Raw genomic sequence first — 19,033 nt, 5'->3', positions numbered from 1 at the left:
GGTGTTTTGACAAACATATTCCATGTTGCCCTTAATTTCATTTAAGGTCACTAAAAATGGACACTACAACCCCATAGCTCATGAACCATGAATTCCTAGAATCCCCCTAAGCCTGGAGGATGAGGGAAAGCTTTATTTAGCAAGCATCCCCTGTGATCGGCCCTTTGAACTCGGCACAGTGGATGTACTGAGTGTCTGCAAAAGGCCAGAAACACCACACCAAAAACCAGCTTGGGGCTTTGTCCTGACACTGAACTGTCAGTGTGGTTCAGACAGGGCCTTTCCTGCTCCCTGGCATGCCTAAAGCAAGGCAGATGGACCCTGCTCCCCATACCCAGCTGCAGGATCAGAGCAAAGAGCACACACAGGCAGAGCGCGCCACTCTTCCCATATTCCCTCCCTGGTTCAGGTGCACAGCTGGGAGCAGAGTGCAGGAAACCAGTTAGCAGTGAGCGGTGACCTATAGGTAGTGCCTGTGCCAACTAGTCACTGGCATCTGCTGAGCACCACACCAAGAACATACTCTACTGTTTAAAACCATTTGCACATTGCCACTGTCTCAACTGCACTAAATCAGGACCATCCAGTATATCCGCAAGATGGAATTCCATGTTCTCCCCAGCCTAGCAAGGGTTAGCAACTAAAAAAATACACAGTCTTTCAGATCTCCAGTTCTGACCCATGCATTATGCAACCAGCTACAACAGCCACTGCTACTACCTGCCCACTACCTGCAAAGGCTCCGCTTTCCACTGTAACAGTCACTTCTAGCAGTTCTCCATCATTACACAAAAAACACGTCTCAAGAGAATAACTGCTTTAAAATCATACCAGAAGGCAGCCTGGAGCAGGGGCTTAGATACAGAAATGTGCCTGTTACACTGCAAAGCAGGAATGCCAAGAAACTCGGGCAGTGCAGCCGAATGTGCACATCTAGATTTCGGGTTTTCCTTTGGTGTTAAGGACATGCACTAGATTCTCTCAAGAAGTACACAAACCTTTCTGTGTTTAGACTTGTCTGTGCTTTGGAGCCTTTGGATGCTTGACAAGCTGTGTGAGAAGGAATGAAAGAGCTTCGTGTGAGTGAAAATCACAAAATGCCATGACAGATCCAAAACTTCCATCTCTGTTCATGAGTGACAATGCAAGACACTGCAGGTCTTTCAACCCAATCAAGGAAATGCCAGATTTTCAGCAAGCTGAATAAAGATTATTGCTTTTATTCCATTTCTGGGACTTAAACTTGGAATATGCACCAACAGCGAGCTGCAGTGGGCACACTGAGCACATGTACAGGCAACAGCAGGCCAGGATGAGCAGCCCCAAAACCAAAATGAAGACCATAGAGTCAGCGTCAATCCCAGCCTGCGTCACCCTGGTCTCCCTGCAAAGCCCTTCTCTCCGATTTGCTCGTTTAGATCACCCAACTCAGAGCACCAGCCTGGGAGCCAGCACAGGAACAAGTCACCCGCTAGGCCCCCAGCCCTCCTCCAGAGACCCCAGCGGCTCCACCATGCTCTGGGGTTGTCCCTCTTTACCCAGAGACACCTCCTAAGCTCATGAGTGCCCCTGTGCCTCACTTCACAGACCCAGGCTGGGGTGCAGGAGGAAGGTCTCATACCCCTGAGTCAAGGAGACAGCCCAGAAAAGCTCCTCATGAACGGGGTGGGCAAGGGACCAGTGCCAGGTGTAGCAGCCAGCAGGACCTGGCCAGGAAAGAGGGTCATCAGCTGGCTGAGGCTGAACCCGAGAGGCACAACTGATAGCGGGGCACCTGCTGCATCTGTCCCAGCAACTGGTGGGAAGACCCAGCTGGGGCTATGGGGACCACAGCTTGCTCAGGACCTACAACAGTGCCCACCTAGGGAGTATGGAAAAAGAGGGTGAAACAGCAGTAAATGACACTGCAAGCTCCACAGGTTACACCCTGAGGGCTCCCACATAACCCTCACCATGACGAAGAAACATCTCAACACAACCAGGCCACTCTAGAGGACATGGGAGCCAAGAGCGTTATACATTCTGGGCAACATTCGTTCCCAATATTTTCTTACAGAAGCAAAGGGTGCTTATTTCTTGGCCTTGTAAGAGCTAGGTAGGAAAAAAACATCCTTTTAATTTACTTGTAGAGTGCCCAGATCTCCTTTGTCAGCTCAGAGCTCTCCATTTCTTGGTCCGCTGGGCACAGCGCTACTTGTGCCCAGGGCCACTCTGCCCTGATGTTCCATGTAGAGATGAGATTCAGGGTGAGTCCTGGGCCAACAATACCCTGCTTCAGCTTCTCACAGGCAGAGGACAGTGAACCGCCTTCTTTACCACCAGAATCTCTCCGGGGCACTGCAGTGAAGCCCCAGAGAACACATGTGGGTGCCCATCTTCTTGCTAACAGCCCTCGGGAGCAGCAGCTGCATTTCTGTGTGTTGCTCCATGCTGCCAACATCATTTGGCAGACCCAAAGAGACCCAAAGCTGTACCGAGGTGAAGGTCACAAGCTACCACAGCAAGCTGCATTGCCTTGCAAGGCTCTCTAGTCCTGGTGTTGCCAGGGAACTTTTATTACTGCCCTTCATTCAGAGAAGGGCACTCGTGGCTCCTCATACCCCCACAAATTAAAGGTGGATTTACTGGTTGGTGTCTATCTATTTTTGAACAAAGAACTTCGGGAGAACAAGGAGGTTTTGTAAGCTTGGAGCTGAGTAAGCTGCCTGGCATGCTGAAAGAACCTGCTTTATTAAACCAGTAATACACAGCTTAAAACATGGAATGAGCTGGCTCTTGCACAGAGACAGATGCAATCATTCCTGCCCAGGTCTCCTCAGCACAGCTCCTCATGCTCCCAGGAACATGTACAGCTGATGCAGAGCTGCTATAAGCCAGGGGCTGGATACCCTGCAAGCAGCACAGACTGCTTTAAACATATGAGTTTCTGTTTGAATCAAATCAAACCTTTTAAATTCTCTGGTGGAGAGAAACACTTCACTTTTGACTTTTCCTTTTAGGCCACCAAACCTGAAAGCGATCCAGTAAAACTGACCTGCTTACCAGTTCACATCTAATAGCATGGACTGCAGTCATTCCCCTGCAGCACAGCCCAGACTATCTGCTTCAATGGGGAGCTCCTGAGCAGACCCAGCATGTGCTGCCCAGGAGCCACAGCTCCTGAGTTTTCCAGGTGAGCACACTACAGCAGCAACAGGGACTGGAAAGCTTTGGCTGCCAGCAGCAACTTCACTGCATCATGGCTGCTCATAGCTCTGCTCCACTCCCAGCAGTCCACACATTGCTTGTTTTTACCTGAGTAAAGATATATCCTGCCTTGCAGTGAGGTGGTAAAGGCCCCAACAAATGCTCAGCCGTCAGCTCCATCATTAGCAAAGAGCATGTGAGATCCTTCATTCATCCCACAGACCTGGCTACAGGATAATGGGAGCACAACTTCATGACAAAGGAGCACATCTTCATGATACAGGGTCAGTGCTTGGACCACGTCAGTCTGAAGAAGTGAGAAAAAGCTCTAGAAAATGTAGATACCTGTAAAGTTACTGGAGAAAGAGCTACAGTATTTCAAACCACACATAGCCCTGAACCAAGATAGGGACGAGAAAGACTTGGTTCTGGGTGGCTGCAGGACACCAAGGTTCAGCCAGCTTTCTTCAGTGGCCAGGCATCTTTGTCAGTGAAGCTCAGTGCCACCAGCTGCAGTTCCTGAAGGGCTACCATGACAACAGCCTCATTGTACCACAGCTTGCAGTTATCTGGGGCCAATAGTGCTGCTCAACCTACCACTGCCAAAATGCCACCAAGCAGGGCTGACTGTGGCATTTCTATCAGCACTCAAGAGCCTGAGCCCTGTGTGCTTCAGAAGCCTGAGGTTCCATCAGCTGAACCCATGTGAGCAGCACACCTCAGGGGAGAGCAATAGGGCTGGGAAGAGCCTGGAGGGATGCAGGCCATGTGGTAGCCTGACAGGAGTGACTCAGGAGTGGTCCAGAGGTTGCCTTTGTCCCAGAGAAGGTGATGGCACACCCCTGGAGCACCCTGCGGGGCCCAGGCCAGCAAGCTCCATGTCAAGACACTCACCAACCCCTGGAAGCCCAGCAGCCCGGCTGGCACCATCAGCAAGTGTTTGCTCCATACAAGTTGTCAAGAAAGATGACTGATGACTGTGGATCTGGAGCATCCCAGGACACTGCACCTTATTTCAAGACAGCAGAAATAGCTATTTTCCCTCCCTCCTGAGAGTTACTCCACCAGAGTTTGTTTGGAGGCACTAGGTAAACCTGGCACTGCAGGCAACACCTGCCCTGGAATTGTCCTGCTCAGTCCCTCCAGGGCACAGCACGCTGCTCTAGTTGGGGACAGTCATGAGTGATTAAAGACACTTCCACCACTCAAACATGCAACAGAACTGCATCCAAAGCACTGTGTGAACACGTATGACTCAGGCAGTCCTCACCACCCAAGTGCAAGGTACAGGATGAAGCAAGAGACTGGCTCCGAAAGCACATGGTCCCATACAAGTCCAGAGGAGGCTATGAGGATTATCAGGGGCTGGAGCACTTCATGTATGAAGACAGGCTGAGAACATTGGGGCTGTTCAGCCTGGAGAAGAGAAGCTGCGTGGAGACCTTAGAGCAGCTTCCAGTGTCTGAAGGAGGCTACAAGGATGCTGGAGAGGTACTCTTAATCAGGGACTGTGGTGACAGGACAAGGGGTGATGGGTTCAAACTGAAACAGGGGAAGTTTAGGTTAGATACAAGGAAGAGGTTCTTTACTGTGAGGGTGCTTAGGCACTGGAACAGGTTGCCCAAACACTCCATCCCTGGCAGTATTCAAAGCCAGGTTGGACAGAGCCTTGGGCAACATCATCTAGGGTGAGGCATCCCTGCCCAGGGCAGGGGGTTGGAACTGGATGATCTTAAGGTCCTTTCCAACCCTAACTATTGTATGGTTCTATGATTATATGCTGGGGCATAGCTTAAGCTCAATACAAGTGGAGAGCAGAGCTGCCCAGCACCTCCTGTCAAAGCAAGCTGCTTTGAAATGAGCACTGAGGAGCAGGCACTGCACAGATCAGGCCTGGAAGCCACGTCCTCACCTGCTCTAGGCACAAGCAAGCTCTGGGGAGCTGATAAATTCCTGTGTCACAGGGCATTTGAGCCAGGGCAATTCTGCTCTAGATCCAAACTGGATTTGGACTGAGCTCTTTGGCTATCATAGCAGTCCCACACAGTATTTTCACACTGGCAGTACACATGTGACAGTATGGAAAAACAAAGACCGATTTGGATTTTGCCCCAATGACTGTGGACTGATGCCCAGCCTGGCTCCCACATCCCCTCAAGAGGCACCAGCTCAGATAAGGGGCAGAATTTTCCTGAGAGGTTTCTTTTTAAGTGCAGAAGAAAAAGGTTCAATGAAGGAGAGGAAAAAACCAACCACTTCAATGTGTATGAGCACACAAAAGAAAAGGTGACTGGGAACAGTCAGTGTGGATTTACAAAGAGATAAATCACATCTGAGCATCCTGATTGCCTTCATGATAAAGTGACCAGATTGGAGGATGTGGAGGGAGCAGTGGATGCTGTCCAACCTCAGCTCCCAAAACTACCTGCCACAATGGTCTTGTGTCCAAGCTAGTTTACTATCTGGATGGCTGGGCAACTGACCTCTAGGTCATAGCTGCTATCCAGAGGGACCTAGACAGGCTGCAGGGATGGGCTGACAGGAACGGGCTGACAGAAACCTTCTGAAGTTCGAGTCCTGCACCCAGTAAGGAAAACATCCCTGCAAAAACCCATGCTGGGAACTGACTGGCCAGAGGCAGTTTAGGGAGAACGGTCAAGATGGTCAGAGGCCTGGAGCCCGCCATTGTGTACAGCACGAGGAGAGGCTGATGGACCAGGACTTGTTTAGCCCAGGAAGGAGAAGGCTGCAGGGGGATGCAACAGCAGAATTCCAATGCCTATGAAGAGGTTATCGAGAAGATGGAGTCAGGCTCCATACCCTGGTGCACGGTGAAAGAACAAGAGTTAAAATGGCAGATGAGATTTGAACGGTGCTAAAGATGTACTCTAGTGAGAAATATACTTTACCCACCTAGAGAGGTTGTGCAGGCTCCATCCTTGGAGGTTTCCAAGTCTTTACTGCTTAAAGCCTTGAACAACCTGCTCTGAATCTCCCGCTCCTGCTTTGAGCAGGAGGTTGGATTACAGACCTCCCGAGGCTCCTTCCCATCCGAGTTATTCCATGATCCGGACTGCAAGTGCAACATCAGGTTTTGCAGCCATTTAAAGCCACAGTCTCTGTACTTCTCAATCCCTGGCTCTGCCCATGTTGGTGGTGAGAGCATTCCTAAACCAGCCAACTTCACCCATGCTGCTCAAGTATCACTCATTAGTTCAGCTCCTCCATGGGCTACATGCGCAGCACACAAGGAATGTGCTGCCTTCCTCGGCTACACGAAAGGAATCATCCCTCATTCCTCAGGCATCTTGTCACTAGTCCCCAGCCTCGGACAGCATCAGCTCTGCAGTCACTGGTACAGACACAGCCACTTTGAAGATATGTGGCTTTCCACCAGTAACAAGTTGGGTGCAGGCACACAGCAGTACTCCATCAGCCATCTGTCTGGGGCGGACCCAGGGGTCCCCTTTTGCCCAAAGTAACTGAGGTTCACCTTCACAGCACCAGACTCTTAATTCCCTTCCCAAGTGAAAACTAGTGCCATGAAGTTTCCATAGGAACACTCGGGGGATCACAGCCACGAGCAGGGAATCCCGTCATAAACCTTCTCCTGAACTCCCTCTCTGTGGGCTGCGCACAGGCTCTGGACTACTGTGGTGAGTACAGGGGGAGCTTGCTCTGACACTGAACAAACACTGCCCATCACTGACAGCCTTCAAGCCTTCCCCCCTGCAAAACATTCCCTTTCACCCACTATATGTCTTCCCCTTGAACAGCTCTGCCTCCTGGTGATCATTCAGGATGCTCATCCTTGGTGCTCCTCAGCATGCAGGGAACAGAGTGGTACTCCCTGCTTGCACTAAGGCCTGGCAGTAGAAGTCTGACAGTTGCCTAAACAGGGGGGTAAATTGTTTTTAAACACACTCCCCCCACACACACCCCATTTCCAAAGAAAGTGGAAAGACAGAGGAAAAAGATAGGGGCAGAGTAAATTTCAGAGGCAGAAAGCAAGACATGAGCTGCTCCAAGTGCCAGGAGACAAAGCATGACTGCTTTCTCAGCTGTTGAATTCTAGCAAGACTTTTAAAAACTCCCACTGTAAACTGATACAGAAAAATTCCTGTGATCCTTTAGAACAGAGAAAAAAAACCAACCTTCTTAAACTATTCACTCTTTGAGGAAGGGCAGAGGGATAGGATCTGTCTTGGAACTTGAGGAATCTTCCTTCCTTGGCTGAGCTTTATCAGAAGGGTGCAGTCTTAGACATGATCCATCAGAGTACCCTTCCAAACACCTTCAGGAGGTCACCATGGCATGAGGCAGCTGATGTGGAGCTACACTACTTTATCTTGCCTTAAAACTGTTCTGGAACATTTGTGTTCAGTGTGAAGCACTCTGCCAACAAGAACATGTCTGGCTTGGCTCCTGTGGGCCATTCTCTGGGGTGCAGGTACCTTACAAAGGCACATTCAGCTTATGCTTTTCACTACCAGAGATAACCGCTACTTTCTAGTAAGAGCTAAACCAGCAAGAATTTGAAGCTTCCCCAGTGTATGAAGTACTGATGATATTCTAGTCAAACCTAACTAAGAAAAAATAAATATATATTGCTTATAGAAAACAATTTTTATTTTCAAATGCCATACTGCATTAAGTTGATCTGATTGACAGCCCTACACATGGACACAGACCCCCTTCACCTTTCCGCACTACACTCACTACTCAGCATAGCACAATCAGGCTGACTATGCATCAGATGATTTAGGCCAGAAGAAAAATTGGATTTGCAAACTATTTCTCATTTCCTTATGTTCACAGTGCTCACCTGGGAAAAATCAAGAAAAAAAACATTTCATTTCAGCATTCAAATGAAAAAGGCCCATTTCATTCAGCATTCAACCAGGCACACTACAGGGCTGGTCCCATGCATGGAAGCTTATGATGCTTTCAGTGCTCTTAACCTTTTTAACCTTAAGTACTCTTAAGGCTCTTCTGCTTATAATACTGTAAGTGCCTCTCCCAGAAGGCAAAACAGTGCAGAAAAGAGGGTTCTCTGGCACATGTGGCTTTTCTTCACGTAACCATCCTCCTGCAGTGACTGTCCTTCGCTGAAGTCTTGCCAAGAGATACCAGTTAATTTTACAAGTGATAAATATTCTTCCCACATGAGAAGTGCTGCCCATTTTCTGCTCCCAGCAATGCTTCATGGAAGTCCCAAATCTTGCTGCAAATCATATGCACAAGGAAGGCTCTACTGAGAGTTCTGATGATGGTATTTTGCAGAAGTATGTTGCCTTTCTTACCTGGAAGAAAGGAGGCATGTGGTGCCAGGATGTCATACTTGCATGCTTCTGCTTTAACTCCAATGCCCAATTCCAGCCAAACCTAGAGGTGATGTTCACATCACTCACTGAAAACCTTGTGTTTTACAATCTGTATTTTCTCATGTGTGCAGCAATAGAAGCAGAAATCTCAGTACTCTTCTTATTCTGGCCATAATAGTCCACGAAGTCACCATCTGGCCCAAGGAGGTACATGATTATTGTGTGATCCACCTGCAAGAGAGCATAGCATGGCTTAGCAAAAAAGATCACAGAATCATAAATCCTAGGCTGGAAGGAACCTCAAGGATCATCTGGTCCAAGCTATATTGGCAGATGATGATCTAGACAAGATGTCCCAGCACCCTGTCCAGCCAAATCTCAAGTGTCCACGGCTGGGGAATCCACCACTTTCCTGGGGAGATTATTCCAGTGGCTGATTGTTTTAATGATTAAAACCTTTCCTGCTGGGTCCAGTGAGAATCTCCCAGGAGTAACCTGTATCCACCACCCCTCCTCTTCTCCATGTGATTCCTGAGAAAAAGGGAGTCTCCATCTTCTTTGGAGCCACCCATTCAATATTACATCCTGCACATCTCTCAGTCAGCAGCAACAGCAACCCATTCAGCCTTCACTTCAGCAATCTGACAAGGCTTCTCACAAAGAAGAAGCTAAAGTATCACCTTGATGCCTTCTTATTTTGCCCAAGAAGATAGAGAAAACTAGTTGCATACTCAGAATATGTGAAGGAATACTTTAAGGGATAAGAAATCACTTCCCCCAGCTGTTGGCACCCTTCCTGCAGCACAGAAAAGGAAAGGGCAACATGTGGGCTAAAGGTCTTTCCCCCTTGCTTTTCCCAGTTTCCTTCTACTTCTCATGATGCTCCATGAAGCCCACAAGGCATTCCAAGCTCCTGCTGCTAATACGATGCAAACCCAATAGAAACAGGTACTTCATTAAACTAAGCTCACTGGGAGTATAAGCAATGGGAGTAAGGGCATCCATGGGATACAGGAGCTGCAGATAGAGGAGCTGGTGCAGAGTGAAACACGCATGCTGGGCGGGGGCTCCCTCTACTGTCCGCACTGAAATAACCTTAAAACATGTTCAAAGTCACAATTCCATGAATCATGGAATAGTTCGGGTTGGAAGGGACCTCCCAAAGCTCATCTAGTCCAACCCCCTGCACTGTAAATTTATTTTAAATGCCACTGCATGTACTGTCTGGTATCTTCATGAGAAAAGAGTAGACTGAGATGAGCTCTTAGGCAGAAGTTCTTCCCTGTGCGGGTGTGGAGGCGCTGGCACAGGGTGCCCAGAGAAAATGTGGCTGCACCATCCCTGGCAGTGCTCAAGGCCAGGTTGGATGGGGTGGAAGATGTCCCTGCCTGTGGCAGGGGTTGGAATTGGATGAGCTTTAAGGTCTCATCCAACACAAACCAGTTTGGGATTCTGTGAAAGACACAAAATACTGAAACTAGAGGCTATGAATCTGTGATTGCTCAAGTGACATCATCTCCCTGCCACTGGAGAAAAACCTCTGAAATGTACTATGTACTGAGAATACAACTGTGTTTAAAATCAAATCACATGAACATTTCCAGTACCACCTGCATTAAACTTGATGGCATTTGTCAGTGAAAAAACATTTCTCAAAATTACTGCAATAAATTTCACTCTAGTTTCCAATTTCCAGTATCAGATCACAAAATCCAGGTGTAGGAAACAAATCTGAAACACAATTCAGATCCTTCAACTGGAAGTTAGCAAAAAAAGAAGGTAGCCTGCTCAGAGCATCTTTACTCCCTGGCCTGTGGAAGGTTAAATGTAATCAGGCTGGAGTACAGTTTATGTGCACTGCTTTTCAAGCTGTGCCTGAAGCCTGCACTGTTCCCACTCTATGCACATGAAGACTGTCATTTGAGTTTCAATGCAGTCTCGGAAATAAAGCAAGTCCATTGGATATGCTGGTATTGAGAAGTAGAAAATTTGAGATCATTAAATACAAACTAGCAGCGTTCAAGTAATAGTTGAAAAATGCAAACAGATGTTTCGAAAATACAGCTGAAGCACTCATCTCAAGGCCCTTTTCAAGTCAAAACAAGCAGCACAGTTGAACTGGCTGTAGGGGACCTATTCATCTTCCCCACCTCCCAGCAGCCTGGAGAGAAAACAGAACCTGCTTGTGCACAACTGGCAGTGTTAGTCACCGACTGGCAGGACAGGGCCGGTGAGGAAAAGGTAACACCTTATGAAAAAAAAATGACAGTGTAGTAATCACCTGAGTAAGTCTCAGGCAGGCACAAAAGCAGCCTCAAGCTCCCCCTCCCAGGTCTGCTCTTGCTCTTTCCATTTTGTTTCACAGCCCTGGGTCCTCTGGCTTGCCTGCCCTGAGCACACAGAGCTCTCTGCCTCTCAACAGCCAAGGCCTGACAACTCTTGAAGACATGCCCATAATACTCTTCCTCCTTGGCACCACAGCTGGGGCTCCCAGGCTGCTCTCCTGCTCCCAGTTCTCTGGCCTTTCCTCCTCACTGCCCTTCCCTTCCCTCAAGCTCCCAACCCTAGCACAGATCAGCCATCTTCTCTCTAGATCCCAAATCTCTTCTCCTACTTCACCTGTGTGGTCACTTTCTCCAGTTCAGTTTCACTCTCCAGCCTCCCTTGAAGCTGCTCTCATCTGCAGAGTTGTTTTCCTTGGCTGAACCCCTACACTTTCCCTTCACAGCCATGTCAGAATCCAACTGTGGTTTGCTAGAATCCACATGTGGTTTGCTTCCTAAGGAGCAGCACTCATTCAGCTTTCCTGGCCTCTTTCCATCATCTTTCCTAAACTTCAATTCACTCAATGTCAGATTCTACTGATGATCTTCCCTCTCCTAAGCAGGCATCCTTCACCAACCCTGCTCCTATAATCTATTCTTGCATTTCCACCAGCCCCCTTCTATAAATCTGGCTTTAGGCAGTATGTTTAGATTTCAGATTAATGCTTTTCAGATTGACTGGAATTGGTGTTGAATTTCCCCAGCAAGCTTCTCTTTTCCATTCAAATACAGTACCTTACACACAGACTTCTGTAGCTATTGAGTTGTTAATAAGCGAAAGCAGCTCTTTATCTCCCACTTCACACCCGTTTTAGTAACACATCACCAGTGGACACATTACCAGTGTGATTCCACCTCTCCTTTACTGGTATCATGTGCTACTCTTGCTGGTTTTCTCTGTTCCAACAACCTTTGTTCATTTGGATAATCTGTTTTCTGCAGTCAGGTGGTTTTTAAAAACAGATTAAGGGTAGACAATACTGGATTAGACCCAACCTCATCTGCCACAACATCCTAACTTCATCAGGGACTGTAGTGACAGGACAAGGGGTAACAGGTTAAAACTTAAAAAGGGGAAGTTTAGATTGGATATAAGGAGGAAGTTCTTTCCTACTATGGTGGTGAGGCACTGGAATGGGTTGCCCAAGGAGGTTGTAAATGCTCCATCCCTGGCAGTGTTCAAGGCCAGGCTGGATGTAGCCTTGGGTGAGATGGTTTAGTGTGAGGTGTCCCTGCCCATGGCAGGGGAGTTGGAACTGGATTATCTTAAGGTCCTTTCCAAACCTAACTATTCTATGATTCTATTCTATGATTCTATGAACTCTAACAGTGGCCAGACATGGTGGCTTTAAAGGGTATAAAACCAGCCAGAAAAATATATTTCCTCTATTACCTCCCAGTTTCCAACATGCTTTAGCTCACAGTCTTCCTGAACTAGGCAACATTCCTGTGCATTTCATAATCCTCACCAGACTGGGTTTTCCACAGACTAACGAGAAGTCTCCCTGTGAACTCCTGTAAACTTCTACCATTCCCCTCTGTAGTGAGGGATTCCACTTCTCACATGTCCAGTGCAACAAGAACCACCACCTGGTGGAACCTGGTTTTAGATCTGATGTGCTTAGTTCTTGTAATGAAGAATAAGAAAATAAAAAAGGTCATATAATATGTACCCTCCTTTATCATACTGCTTTGTCATGGTTTAAGCATGCACACTTGTACCTACTTTACTATTACAGTCTGCTCAGGATGTGGCAAGTCAGGAAGGCCTTGGCAGCAGCTCTGAGCCCTACAGCCAATTCTATTCACACCCAGATTTTGACTAATCAGTTTAGCCTCACTTAAACCTCACTTTCCCCTTCACACTATTACTCTACATATTTTACTCCCATTAATATGCTCTCTCTTTGAGGTCATCTGACACCAGAGGAAAATCCTTACAGTACCTGCAAGCAGACTTTACATCATTCAAGTTTCTTACCAGGAAGACCCCACTCCCTGCTATCTGTGTGGCAGGGGTACTAGTTGTTCCTCACTTTTCCCTCTCATTTCTCCCTCTTTCTATTGCCTTAATGTTCTAGTTCCATTTTCATGTTGGAGCACATAGGAAAATGGCCAGACTAAAACACTACATGGCAGGCTTGGTATTTCATCTGCTATTCCATATGCAGGCTTAGGACCATACATTTTAGAACACGTTCAGTGAGGCTCTGAGCCTGAGGCAAGAGGGTACTTGGATTCTGACTGAAACCTCTAAACCAACAGCTTAACATATCACTGCAACACGGCTCTGTCATGTGGAACTTCAGCGCAGATTGCAACTGCAGATTTTAAAATCTGTATGTTGCTCTCATCCAAACTCATTAGACAAAGGCCCTACAATTACTTACTATGTAATCATTATCTTCATCTTTGGGACCTTCGCTGTAATACACACGGTAAGCTTTGGCCACTTGGTCAATCTGTGCCCTGGTACCAGTCAATCCAATCAGCTTTGGAGAAAATTCTACAGAGAAAGAAGGCATTTAGACATTTTAGTGAGAAGAATCCCAACAACAGCTTCCTTTTCAGTGCTCTATATTACATGCTGCAAGATGTGGAGGAAGAAAACAGTAATACCTTTAACGTATCTGGCAATGGCTTCTTCACTGTCCCTCTCAGGATCAATGGTGATGAAGAGTGGGGTTAGATTAGGCAAAGATGGAATTCTGTCTGTGACAGTAACAATATTTCTCTTAGAAAAATAAAAATCATTTCTCATCTCCCTGCAAACAAGCTCACAGCCAAGCTATATCTGAGCCCACCCTAAGTGACAAAAAAGGCCATTTTCTGCAGCTCAATGTATGCAATTTGTGAATGAAATCCAAGGCTCTGTGCTCATACTGGGTGCAGGCTCTCAGCTGGAGCCCGACTTGCTTAGGGGAGAAAAACTGGCTCTGATGCAGAAAATGCCATGGCATGATGTATGCATCAAAGCACAACAATCAGTACAGAGGGCCTGTGATGTTCCAGCCATACCTTTCACTGTACCTTCCTCACTTCAGTGCACCCTCCCGCTTGCCTGGTTGCTATTATCCGTGCTCCATAACTCCTCAGGTCCTGCAGGCTGAGAAAACACCTCTATCCCCCAGCCTTCCCCAACCTCCATTCCACAGCACAGTCACTCTCAGAAGAGACTCTGGGAGATTTGTTCTCAGAATGAATAAAATAGAGGGGAAAAAAAACCCCTCTAATACACCCTACAACTGCTTCTTGGACACAACACAAAGGCCCTTTAACCTGCCACCATCATGTTTTGTTACCAAGAAGCCCCCTGTTGCAGGAAGATCAATGCTGTCATGCTCTAAATAACAGATGCTAGTCATAGGCAGATCGACCTATGTATCACTTAGCAACTCATTCAGCTATTGAATAGTCAAGGGCATTTTTTAAGCAATTATCAGTTATTACCATTTGCAATATTTTACCACAATAAATCCAGACCTCCCATGAAGAGGACCACAATGCCAACCAAATTCCTCATACCAATGTTATCTACCACTTCAATCATTTTCTGCAGTTCATCTGGACAGATGTCAGGGCAGTGTGTGAAGCCAAAGTAGATCAGCACCCACTGCCCGATGTAGTCCTTGTTGGTCTTGGGCTGTCCCTCGTGACTGACGAGCGAGAAGGGCCCTCCAAGCAGTGGTTTCCCAATGCCTCTGTTTCTTTCCTTCTCCAGAGCTACAAAAAACAAGAGGAGATCAGACACATCCATGCCATAATCCACGCTGCTTCCCAGGCAAGCCTCAGAAGCTGGAGAGCCTGGCAACCTCAGAGTTACAGCCCAGGGCACTGAAACATGCTCTTACCAAAGCCCATCACGCAGAAGACCAGTGTGGACAAGACTTTCAAAAAGCACTCTGTTTTGGGCAAATATATCTCTAAACTCCTTTGAAACATAACCACAGAACCATGGAATGGTTTGGGCTGGAGAAGACCTTACAGCTCCTCCAGTTCCAACCCCTGCCACGGGCAGGAACCCCTTCCACTGGAGCAGCTTGCTCCAAGCCCCTGTGTCCAACCTGGCCTTGAGCACTGCCAGGGATGGGGCAGCCACAGCTTCTCTGGGCACCCTGTGCCAGCGCCTCAGCACCCTCACAGGGAAGAGCTTCGGCCTAAGAGCTCAGCTCAGTCTCCCCTCTGGCCATTTTAAATGGCCAGCTTAAAGACATTCCCCCTTGTCCTACCACTACATGCCATATTGCCGTCTCACTGTATTGGTACATAAAGAAGAAAAAGTCATGTACCCAGCATAGGGTGAAACAGAAAAATCAGCATCCTTTACAAACTGAACATACCCCAAAAGCTGCAAGACCCCCAGTTTCTCACATTGAGAGCGTAAGAATGAAGCACGTGAGCAGTCACCGCAGGACAGGTACCCACGCACCACAACACGGACGAAACCCCACATGCGCAGCCTCCCTGAGGCCTCACCTCTGTGCCTGCACTGCATCGACGGGCAGCGTGAGCAAACACAGCTTTCCCGGCGGCAAAGACATGCTTAGGAACTTTAAAACGCTGAACCTTGAAGGAGCGTTTCGATTATTTTGTTTGCTTCAAGTTTTCTGAGGCACTTCGCACACACAACGGGCGCCAAGCAACACCGCACACAGCATGGCACCATTCAGCAAGGCAGCGAAGCCATGCAGCCGCAGCTGGGCTGGAAAGGGCCTTTAGGTCCAGCCGTTCCCCAGCACTGCGCGGCCCCCCACGGCACCGAGGGCCTCATCGGCCTCCTCCGCACACGCAGAGCGCCCCCCGCCGTGCCCCCCGCTGAGGCGGGCAGGGTCCGGCCGCTCACCCCGCACTCACCCTCCTCCTTCCACTGCTTCACCTTCTTCATGGCGGCCAGGAACCCTCCGCACAGCACGCAGGTGGCGGCCAGCGACCGCCACGACACCAGCTGCAGAGCAGAAGCTGTTTAGGGACGGAAAAGGCCGGGGTGACAGCGCGGCCCGGCCCGTGCCGCCACCCCGGCGGAGGAAGGCCGCGGCTCCCCCCGCTCCCCCACGCACCCTCCACTGCGCGCCCCTCCGCGGGCCGCTGCCCGGCGGCAGGCGGGACACCGAGCGGCTGCCGGAGGCGGGCAGCACCGCCCGGCCCCGCACCGCGGCCCCCGCCAGCCGCCAGCACAGCCCCACACGGCCACACCACCTCCCGGCGGCCGCCATCTTATGGCCGCGCTTCCGCGCCCGCCCCTTCCGCCCACGGCAGCCGGGCGCGGCCGCCATGGAGGCGGTGCCGCCGCTTTTCTGCTTCGGTGTCATCGCGGACATCCAGTACGCGGACGCGGAGGACGGGTACGACTTCGCGGGGCGCCGGCGGCGGTACTACCGGCACAGCCTTAGCCTGCTGCGGGCCGCCGTGGAGGCGTGGGCCACTGAGAAGCCGCCGCTCGCCTTCGTGCTGCAGCTGGGTGACAGCATCGATGGCCTCAACGCCCGCAGCGGCCAGTCCGAGCGTGCCCTGGAGCAGGTGCTGGCGGCGCTGGGGCGGCTGCCGGTGCCGGTGCACCACGCGTGGGGCAACCACGAGCTGTATAACTTCAGCCGGGCCCGCCTGGTGCACACCGGCCTCAACAGCCGCTCCTGCGGGGCCGCGGCCGGGGCCCCCGCCGGCGACTGCCAGGCCTATCACTTCAGCCCGGCCGCGCGGTTCCGTGTCGTCGTGCTCGATGGCTACGACCTGAGCACACTGGGCAGGGAGCCCGGCAACCCCCGCTACCAGGAGTCCCTGCGGCTGCTGCGGAAGAAGAACCCCAATGACAACCTCAACGACCCCACAGGTACCCCTTGCTCCACCGATGTTTAGAGCGTGAAAGCGTGAAGCGCTGAACTTCTCCCGTGGAAGCACGGGTGGCGGAACCTCTGCTTCCCAAGGCAGCTCCCTGCGCTGCCGTCTGGTTGCCAGAAGGCTGGGGCACATGCCCTGATTCTGCTCACCTCCGTGCTGTCAGCCGAGAGACAGTGGGTCCCTAGGCGGGCGCAGAGGATGCTCCCTTGTACCTGTCATGGTGCTTTTGGGATGGGTTTAATGTGCTGTGTGCCCTGCAGTATCAGAACAACAGCCTATGTAACTGCTATTACAGAGTGTAGAGTGATGCCCACCCTAGTCCATGCCTTGGGGGACCGACTAGTTGAAATCCTATGTGTGCAGCATGACCAAACCCTCCCAAAACACTAACAAATGATTTTCTCTTGCTTGTCCAAGGAGGCTGGAGCTCAGATCCAACAAAACGGTTTTAACAATAAACCATCTGTCATAAGCAGACTTACATAAGTCAAGCAAATTCAGGAGCCACAGAAGTGCATGCACCTACGCCTAACCTTCTTCTTCATTGCAGGACTTAAAGAACCTCAGTTTGTGGAGTTTAATGGAGGATTTAGCCAAGCCCAGCTGGACTGGTTCAATGAAGTCCTCAAGTTCTCTGATGAAAACCAAGAAAAAGTCATAGTTACAGGTAGGTAACAGGTAGGTAGCAGGTAGGTAACAGGTAGGTAGCAGGTAGGTAGGTTGACAGAGCACTGGAACAGGTTGCCCAGGGAGGTTGCGGAGTCTCCTACACTGGAGATATTCAAGGCCCGCCTGGACAAGTTCCTGTGTGATGTACTTTAGGTTACTCTGCTCTTGCAGAGGGGTTGGACTAGATGATCTTTTGAGGTCCCTTCCAACCCTTGGGATTCTGTGTAGGTGGTTATAGGAGATACATGGGGATATGCAGAAAGACTTACCTAGCCAATGGATGTTAGCTGAAGAAAACATGCAGCAGCTTTATAGCTCTGCTGAGGTACACAGGTAACCTGTGAAGTAGAATAGGGCCCATGTCTCACGCTAGTGTGAGCTTTCTCTACACAGATGTTCTGAACTTCCCAGCAATGAAGGCAGAGTTAGTTTACACTTAAAGTAACTGTCCTGTTTCTTTCCTTCTCAACTGCAGGCCACCTGCCCATTCATCCAGATGCCTCAGACTGGGTTTGCTTTGCTTGGAATTACAGAGATGCCCTTTCGGTCATACATGCCCATCAGTGCGTGGTCTGCTTTCTTGCAGGACACCTGCACGACGGTGGCTATTGTTTAGACTCACATGGAGTTCACCATCTGACTTTGGAGGGGATTATTGAAACTCCACCAGAAAGCAATGCCTTTGGGACTATTTATGTCTATAAAGATAAAATGATACTAAAGGGAAGGGGCAGAGTTTCAGACAGAGTTATGCATTTCTGAAAATGGTAAGCAAATACAAATTGCTGTTCTTCAGGAAGTACTTGAATAAAAAATACAGGTTTCAGCTTATTATGTGTTTGTAGAAAGATGTGCATGGCTGATCCTTACAGCTTTAATTCAAACATTTTTCTCTTCTGTAAGAAAACAGACCTAATTTCTTCATGGAGAATAGAGAAGGCCAGTAGCCATACGTGAAATAAATATACTTGAATGCAGAATGTTGACCTGAAACACCCGTTCCTGACTAGATTGGTATGTACTGTGAAAAAAATGAACCCCACATTATGAATATTGTCCAAAACCAAAAAAGCCACTTTTTTGTATGAGTCAGAATTAAAGTATGCAGAATTGTACCTGCCCAGCCATTTCCATCTTAAGTGGTTTTTTGAACATCATGATCAGTAATGTCTCATGTCTGTCAGAATTACTCTGCCGTGTAGCCTAATGCAGCCTTTTTAGCATTGCTTTAAAAGACTAAAACAATTTTCAAAACCAGCTAAGCCCAAGGAAAACAGACGATTTATGCTACATCCTTTAATGATGCAGATACACCTGCTGGGAACTAGACAGCAGCACTGGGAGAAGCAGCCCTGACATGGAAGGATGTTGCTGCACTGCATCTGGACCCGTGTGTCTCTCTTCCGGCCCAGAATATTCACCTGAGTTCCTCGTCCAGGATCAGTAGCAGTGGAACATGGTGGCTGCCGCTGGGCTGCCTTCCAGGAACTGAAATGCTGTGAGAAGCAGAGCTGTGATAGTCACCACATCTGCTGGGGACAGTCAAGAGCGCGCTTCCCACAGAAAATAAAAGATACAGAAGCTTTCGTTGCATTTTCTTTAGAAAATCAGTATTTATTACTCTGTAAAACTAAGAATTTTCAGTGAAAGATAACAGCAAAAATACTTCTTCAGATACATTCTACTTATTTAGGG

The 19,033-nt window shown here is 48.9% G+C and overlaps 2 protein-coding genes across 3 annotated transcripts; one reads left to right on the top strand and one right to left on the bottom strand.

Annotated features, from left to right (window-relative positions):
• Window positions 1–7,793: 7,793 nt before the first annotated feature.
• LOC136021265 (protein SCO1 homolog, mitochondrial) lies at window positions 7,794–16,167 on the bottom strand. The gene is made up of 6 exons (XM_065693290.1): window positions 15,892–16,167; window positions 15,689–15,779; window positions 14,360–14,557; window positions 13,454–13,546; window positions 13,225–13,340; window positions 7,794–8,741 (listed from the first exon to the last, which is right to left on the bottom strand). The coding sequence occupies exons 1-6, from the start codon at window positions 16,150–16,152 to the stop codon at window positions 8,613–8,615; spliced, it is 888 nt and encodes a 295-aa protein (XP_065549362.1). The 5' UTR covers window positions 16,153–16,167; the 3' UTR covers window positions 7,794–8,612.
• ADPRM (ADP-ribose/CDP-alcohol diphosphatase, manganese dependent) lies at window positions 16,071–18,945 on the top strand. 2 transcript variants are annotated; one of them, XM_065693283.1, is made up of 5 exons: window positions 16,073–16,661; window positions 17,220–17,336; window positions 17,814–18,105; window positions 18,242–18,352; window positions 18,647–18,945. In XM_065693283.1, exons 1-3 carry the CDS (start codon window positions 16,106–16,108, stop codon window positions 18,098–18,100), a joined length of 960 nt encoding a protein of 319 aa, XP_065549355.1. In that variant the 5' UTR covers window positions 16,073–16,105; the 3' UTR covers window positions 18,101–18,105; window positions 18,242–18,352; window positions 18,647–18,945. The 2 variants fall into 2 exon arrangements, with proteins under 2 accessions (XP_065549356.1, XP_065549355.1); XM_065693284.1 differs by having other exon boundaries at window positions 16,071–16,661; window positions 17,814–18,352.
• Window positions 18,946–19,033: the final 88 nt, after the last annotated feature.

The sequence above is a fragment of the Lathamus discolor genome, chromosome 13, assembly GCF_037157495.1.
Source record: "Lathamus discolor isolate bLatDis1 chromosome 13, bLatDis1.hap1, whole genome shotgun sequence".
NCBI lineage: Eukaryota > Metazoa > Chordata > Aves > Psittaciformes > Psittacidae > Lathamus > Lathamus discolor.
Note: the sequence above shows the minus strand (reverse complement) of the source record. Positions and strands in the feature narration are given on the sequence as shown.